This window comes from Hibiscus syriacus, unplaced genomic scaffold (assembly GCF_006381635.1).
Source record: "Hibiscus syriacus cultivar Baekdansim isolate YM2019G1 unplaced genomic scaffold, ASM638163v2 tig00110082_pilon, whole genome shotgun sequence".
In the NCBI taxonomy this organism is placed as follows: domain Eukaryota; kingdom Viridiplantae; phylum Streptophyta; class Magnoliopsida; order Malvales; family Malvaceae; genus Hibiscus; species Hibiscus syriacus.
In genome coordinates, this window is record NW_024062588.1 from 121911 (window position 1) to 130016 (window position 8106).

General features: G+C 35.1%; 1 protein-coding gene across 1 annotated transcript; it reads left to right on the plus strand.

Moving 5' to 3' along the window:
• The first annotated feature begins 5372 nt into the window (after positions 1–5372).
• On the plus strand, positions 5373–6220 carry LOC120214640 (ethylene-responsive transcription factor 4-like). Its single transcript, XM_039212481.1, has one exon. The coding sequence runs from the start codon at positions 5451–5453 to the stop codon at positions 6162–6164; it is 714 nt and encodes a 237-aa protein (XP_039068412.1). The 5' UTR covers positions 5373–5450; the 3' UTR covers positions 6165–6220.
• The last annotated feature ends 1886 nt before the right edge of the window (positions 6221–8106 follow it).

Here is an 8106-nt window from a genome sequence, read left to right on the forward strand (position 1 = left end):
TTTTACTGTTGTTCGTCTGATTTCCTGTTTTTGAATAAATTCGTACATGATGAAGACGTCCTGTTTGAGATCCAATCTTCTCGACTGGGCTGAAAGTGATATTTACAGATCATCTATAAATTATTTTGTTGAGAACGTTAACAAATTATTAAAAGAAAATATATAAAAAATTTAAATTTTGAATAGACGATGGACTTGTCAGTCTCGGTCGGTTCATCCGTGTGGAAGGTGATATTGTGATGATGATCGAATCGAAGCAGAGGAAATGTTGCAAAACTTGGAATAAGTGATTTAGTGTACCCTTAAACTAACATTATTTCTATAAGGAGATTTTGGTGGAACAAGGTTTTCATTACATAGGATTGAAGTGTCACCAAACTTGCAATTGTCAACTTAAATCGAACATTTTAGGCGGTGGTGGAGGACCCAACTGAAGAAGATTAAGGTTTTTTTTACCAACATGGTAAACGGGTAAATTATTTGAGAAAATATGGCATATAGAAATTTATTTTGAGACCTACGATATTTGTTACAATATTCGGGAGATTCAATGTGATGAGTTTTAATAAAAAATATTTTTTTTATTTAAACTTATTACATCAAAGTGATGAGTTTTAAAAATTACATCAAAGTGATGAGTTTTAAAAAGTTATAATTTTTTTATTAAATTTTATCACATCGTGACAAATAATTTTATTGGAAGACGAGTTCCAAGTTACTGAAATAAATGTAGTATATTTATAAATAAATTTTTATATGATCTATTGTACTAATTAATTAAATTGTTTGTCCTATTAAACAAAAAAACCTAAAATTAAATTGCAACTTCTTTAAATTAGGCGGCCACTTAGATTGGTTTGTTTTTGCATATGGCATGGCCCAATTTCAAGTAGTGAGTCTCTCGGCATGCATTAACCAACCGAAACACATGTAGATTATCGCCGTCGAGCAACTCCTCCATGTTCGTCGTGCAATAGTCCTGGTATCTTACCCGGACAGCATCCCCCACCCAACCCCATTTCCTAATTTCCATTTTTATTTTGTATATATTCGGAATGTGCTGTTTATGGAAGTAGGAGGGATAGGAAACGAAGCATGCATGTCAAAACAAGCCTAAGGCATTGATGTTAAAATACTTCGAAATTAAAATGACTGGTGAACCCTATTTATGAATTTGATGTTATGTGTGGCCTATATATATACAAGTTGGATAAAGTTCAAATGGTAGTTAAAATTGACATGAATTTAAGTTCGATTTTATAAACATCAAAGAATTTAAATTTATTACCACTAAAGAATTCAAGTTTGATTTTGGTACAAGTTGACAAGTGGTTTGGATGGACACCAGGTATTTGCAAGTGGATAAGTTGGCAAGTTGCCAACTTGTGTACATGGGAAATTATCCTTTGGTCCCTAAACGATTAGGTTATTTGCAAGGTTGGTCTTTAAAACTCAACTATAAATAGGTCGAAGCACTTTCACTTGAAAGCATCCCAACAAGTTCTCCCTCCCATTTGTTTTCTTTATTATGCCATTGTAATATTTTGGGAATTTTATGGAATTCCATTTTTGTAATATTTTGTTGATAGTGAAGTTATCATCTGTTGGTGGTGTCTGAGGAGTAGATGATATTTTCGTTGAACCTCGTAAATTTGGTGTGTTCTCTCTATTATTTTTATTGGGTTTTTCTATTATATTTCAATATTCAATAGTTTGACGGGTTAGTCCGTCGTGCAATTTTAGTAGTTTTAATCTTGACGTTTTAGGTCAATTTTAAAACTATATTCATGTGATAAATAACCCAATTTCCCCAACAGTTGCAACATCAAAACAAATCGGGTTGACAATTAAATTAGTGAAACTCTATGGATTCAAAAATGGCATCAAAATTTGAAAATGTCTATATCCCTTCATCCATGCATTTGGCAGTCGTATGTCACGTGGCCCTTTTACATCGTACGATGCATAATACTTCAACATGTGGAGCCTAAAATAATAGGTTAATATAAAATTAAAAAAATAAAAATAATTATAATTGAAAAACTCATTAATAACACAATTTTTTAAGTTAAAATTGAAATTTTTATGTTCGGGGATGGATCAAATGGGACGAACATGGATAATCACCTTCATCTTAAAAATTAAAAATCATCATATATTTTAGATATTTTTTTTTGTGCGGAAAAGTGTGTTTATTTATCTAAGAAAACAGTAAAAACTGCTACAAAATACAAAGAAACCAACAAACAAAAACACCTTAAACCCTACAAGTATTCCTCCAACTTGAACATAAATCCCTATTTACACCATCATTCGTATCTATACAAGTATGACGAAGTTTAATTCAACAGTATCAAGATCGTAGTGGCATCCATACAAACACCCTTAAATAACATTTTGTTTCTTTCATCCCAAACAAAGTAAACTCAAGCACTCCTAACCAACTTAAGGATAAATCGAGTAGAGATTTACCCATAAGACAAGCAACAGCCCAGTTTAGCTCCGCATCCCAGCACGACGGGCAAGATTACACTTTTGCCAAAATAGCTTCTCAAACACCTATTGAGAAAGGGCAAACAAGAAGAGATGATCTATGGTCTCTGCATCATCACAAAAAAACACACTTTACGTCCACCTCAATTCCCATATGCAACAGCCTGTCCTTGGTGGGAGTCTGTCCAAGATTGACATCCAACCAATAATTGCATATTTAGAGATGTGATAGGGAACCACACTGCCTTATGCCAAGGCACCTTAGCCCCCGCCTCTCTAATCGTCAACCAAATCCAACTAACAATAATAGAATCAAAATTAGAAGCAGATTCAAAGAGGGACGAGCTTCAATTCTAGTCAAGTAAATGGTTTTCAGAACCGGACCGATTAGCGAACTGGTCATGCTACAGATTTACTGATTCAACAGGTCGAATCGGTTCGACCGGTCGGAATAACCGGACGACGTCATAATTATTTAAAAAATTAAATAAAAATACAAAAATATTTAATAAAAATAATTTTTTATATCACAAGTCATAACATATATAAGTTAAAAACCATAAAATCAAGTGAAACAAAATGATTCAAATTAACTACAACATAATATTTAAGATAAAACATATTAAATAATAAATATAATTATAAAAACTATAATTAAAAAACAAATTTGGGGTTAAAAATCATAACAAAATGATATTGTTTGGTTTAATTTTTTTTTTTAAACAATCCAACATGACTAAGAAACATAGAAGAGCATCCTAAAAGTTTAAAGAGTAAAAATATGAGAACAAAACAATCTCACATTACTAAGAAACATAGAAGCGCATCACAACTAACTTCTATAAATAATAGAGATAATTTGGCATTCAAAATCATGGAGCCTTTTGGTGAGCATTGAGTGAACTATTCTTTCACTTCAATCAAACTCGAATTTTAGGCTTCAATCGAGCTTCTAATTTTTTTTTGAGTTCAAACCTTTTTGAGTTTAAGTTTCGATATTATATTTCGAGTTTGAGTTGAACTTGATAATTTTTAGCTTGTGAGTTTGAGTTGAGTTGAGTTTACTTTTAAAGTTTTCAAGTTCGAGTCGAGCTCAGCAATACTCGAGTTCGACTTGGCTCGTTTAACAAACGATGTTGTTTGGTTTAATTTTTTTTAAAAAAAAAACAAAAATCTCGATTTTTCCCGGTTTTTTTCAGTTTTCAGCCGGTCCGGTTCGAACGGTTCAACGGTTCTGACCGGTTCACTAATAGCGATTCAACCGGTTTAGATTGAACCGGACTAAGCAAAGGTTCTCGATTGAGCCGGTTAAACCGACCGATCTGGTCCAATTTTCAAAACAGAACTTCTTGATAATCCAACTCACATTCGGCTTCCCCTGAACATGCCAAAAGTCCACTCTTTTAAAAACATAAGCATTTAGTCAAGTCACCCATAAAATCCCTTCACCAGCCAGAATTTTTCGAATTAAGAAAAGAGAACAAGCCTTATTCCAACTCCTAGTGTCCCTAAGCCTACGTCCTCCCTTAGAACGAAGAGTGCAAACCTGTCCCCAACTAACCCCCAAGCTCCTGAGGTAGCAGAATCATCCCCTTTCCAAAAAATATATTTTAAATTTTTTTATATGTTTTTAAAAAAACTTTTAGTCCCTGAAATTTTGTAAAATTATCCACATTTTTAGTCGCGCACACACGTTGATCACCAAACTTCATTTAAATGATGCTTTTAAAAGCACACTGCATTAGCACTATTGATATCCTCTAACAATTTGATCATACACAACTTTGACCCAAAAGCCTATTTGAAACCATTAAGATGGGTAGTGGAGTAATTTTGCTTAATGAAGAGCGTGTACTACACTCAAAGAATGAAGGGAATGGGGGAAGATGCCTGTCGGGTGAGATCAATACTAGATGTCCGAGTCTGCTCATGTGGCTTTTAGACTGCCCATCAATTTGAACGGAAGTAACATGTCGAGATTTGATTGGGCGGTGTGAGAACATCATTCGTTCGTTGCGAGCGGTTCAACAGGGGGAATTTAAATGATGGCGTGGCTTTAGCTTTAAAGTCGCACGGCGCCTTAGCGAAACATGCCGACAACTTTTCAACTTCCTTTTGTCACTTTCACCTCAATGTCTCACGCGCTTCATTTTTACAATAGAAAATTATTCTACTGATCACTAAATTATTAACCACTAAAATTTGCTTTTGGTGCATTACTTAATAAAAGAATATTTATTATATCAGTGATGATTTTATTGAAAAACTTAATAATCAAAATTGATGTAGTGATTAATAAGATAGTTTACCTTTTTTCCAATATCATTAAAATTTTAAAAGTACATACAATGAAATACATGAATTTGAAATTAATTATAAATATAAAATTTGTTTTCTGCATTTATATAAATATTTTTTAATTTTATTTCAGCAGTATAAATTAAAAATTACATAAATTTCAATAATATAATGCTTTTTATTTATAATATTCGTAGTCAATAATATTATGTCGATAAGTATGATAACAATTTATGAAAACTGAGTTAAATTAATTTTTTACAATATAGATATATTTATTGGATGAATGTTTCGGATACAATTTTTTAGAAAAGTAGAGTGTTGAATGGACACGCCGGTTGAGAGAATGAGAGGAGCCCATACCACCGCACACAATCAACCGTAGTATAACTGCCGTTAGATGATAATAATGATGATAGAGACAGATAGGTATGCTGTCTTCAAGACAACCCACAAGCCACGTAATATACGTTTGCTTAAATTTACAAAACTGCCATCAGTCAGTCAAATCTATTAGTTGACTGTGCCACCTCGCTTCCTTCAATTCCTCGCCGATTCGTCCTCCCACTCTATAAAAACTCGCCCTCCCGCCCTTCGTTACAAAGCACAAACAAATTTCGTCACTTTCTTTCTTAAAACGGGGTAATCGGAATACGTTAATGGCGCCGAGGGAAAAAACGGCGGACGTAAAGGGAAACGGCAACGGAGATAGTAAAGAGGCTCATTTCAGAGGTGTACGTAAGCGTCCATGGGGTCGTTACGCAGCTGAGATCAGAGATCCAGGGAAAAAGAGCCGTGTTTGGCTAGGAACTTTCGATACGGCTGAGGAAGCCGCCAGAGCCTACGACGCCGCCGCCAGGGAGTTCCGCGGCGCCAAGGCGAAGACTAATTTCCCCCTCCCCGGTGAAATTCTCAACATTGAAAGTAATTATAACAATAATGATAATAACAACAATCAGAGCTCTAGCCAGAGTAGCACGGTGGAGTCATCAAGCCGTGAGCCGACGTCACTCAAGCTCGATTGTTCCCCATTGGATCTCAACCTCAGACGCGGGGCGGTTTCCGGGTACGGATCTCCCGCCGTTCGGTTCCCTTTTTCGCCGGTCGTTGGTGTTTTCGACAACGGCGTTCCGGCTGTCATGGCGAGTCCCCAAGTTTTTTACTTCGATGCGTTGGCTCGGCCTAATGTTGTGAAAGGACAGCAATTCCAACTGTTGAGATTCGATCATCGTGATTATCATGAGACGTTCAACGGTGGTGAGGTACAGAGCGACTCGTATTCATCGTCCATCGTTGATCTAAACCACGACGAGATCAAACGGCGTCCGCTTCTCGATATAGATCTTAACCAGCCTGCCATCGCCGATGTCTAGAGCCGGAAAGCACTAATTTTCCTTTTGATGCGTTGAAATTATTAATCTTTTTAGCCCCCACAAAACCACTTTTATTTATGAAAAAAAACCCCGCAGAATGTTAAAAATTACGCGAGAGCGACCTTAAATACGTAGATGAAGTTGATCTCCCCTTTTTTGCAACAGAGAAATGTTAGATATTGTCTGTTGTTTTTAACTATTTCCTGTATTTTTAATTTCCGATGAGTTAATGTAAGATCAATTTCTTCGGACATTTATATATAATGGTACTTAATTTCCCTTTATAAAACCTTCGAAAGCCTTGTAGGGATAATGAAATAGGTCAGGATAAATTTTCAATCCACCTGAAATTTACTTTTTTTCATTTATCATTTAATATAATCTAAAATTAAGGAGGTTCAATCTCCTAAAATATATAAATAATCTTATAAACTCGAATTTTAAGATAAAATTTACAATTACATTCTAATCCATCTTATATAAAAATATATATAATCTTATTTTTATTAGATAAGATAAGAATCTACATAACATATATAATAATTATAATTATAATATAAAATTAAATCAGACCGAATCAATAATATTCACCTTAAAAATATTAAACTTAACTTAAAAAAAATCAAAACAAATTATTAAATTATATTACATCATAACTCATTAAATTTAGAATTCATATCTAGCCCTTATTCTCTACCCCAATTATATATTTAATAAAAAAATATTTAATTAATTTGTTTCTCTCTTTTTTCTAGAATAAAAGTAGCTAATATTTTTTTTGGATAAGTAAATTATATTCCATTCAAAAAAACCACAGCTTAGCTGCTACAAAATGAACTGTCATGAACTAAAACAGTTCCCAGTTTATGTACAAGAATCTATTACCATCATCTACTCTATGTAAACTAAGGCTATACAATTTTGCTTTCACTGCCTCCTTAATTCTTTTTACAATTACCTCACTTGAGCTTGAGATGCCTCTAAAATGCCTATAGTTACGCTCTTCCCAAGTATAATACAAAAAACCAGTCCAAGCAAGTTTTAGAATCCGTACCCGAAAAGTTTTGCCCTTCATGTTTCCAACCATCCAGCTAAGGCGCTGATCCCAGATAAGAGCAGCACAACGAGTACCACAAAGGCTTAGAACAGTGTTCCAAACATCCATAGCAAAAGGACAAGCAACAAATAAGTGATCCCTTGATTCAGAGTCTGAACCACATACCAAACAAGCAGCATCAACAGCTAAACCAAAACGGGAAAGCCTGTCTTTAGTTGGCAACCGATCGAGGATGGCCATCCACGAGATTAAGGAGAACTTGGGAATATGGGACGGGAACCAAATAAGCTTATGCCAACTCACCTTCTCCCTTCTAACTTTAATACAGTCACATACCCATTTGCCATTAATAAGGCGCAAATTAGTACCAGGATGAAACAGATTACTCGCAAGATCTCGCAGACTCAAAAGTTTAGCCAAAATCCAGCTGTAGTGGGGTTTACAGACTGCTTCCCAATAATTCGCAGATTGGAAACAATAAGCTTTCACCCAGGCGATCCACAATGAGCCTTCCTCCGCTAAGATATTTCTTATAAGCAACAGACAACAAGATTTTCTCCAAAGAGAAAGATCCCTAAGTCCCAAACCACCCTCAGACTTAAGGGAGCAAATTTGGTTCTAGCCTACACGGGCTCTTCTAGCCGAGGCGTCACAACCCTTCCAAAAAAACCGCATACAAAGCCTCTTAACATCCCTAATGATCCCTTTAGGTATGATAAGCTGCCTACACCAAAAATTAAAAATGCTGAAGAGGACCGACTTAACAAGCTGCAATCTCCCTCCAAAACTAAGTTTTTTGGTGGACCATTGGCTCAACTTGTCCTTAATTCTTTCAAGCAGAGCAGTGCAGTCCTTACCAGTGAGCTTTCGAGTGACTAGGGGAAC

What these genes read in the sequence shown, in the direction of transcription:
- LOC120214640 (XM_039212481.1), top strand. Translation starts at nt 5,451, where the DNA reads ATGGCGCCGAGGGAAAAAACGGCGGACGTAAAGGGAAACGGCAACGGA.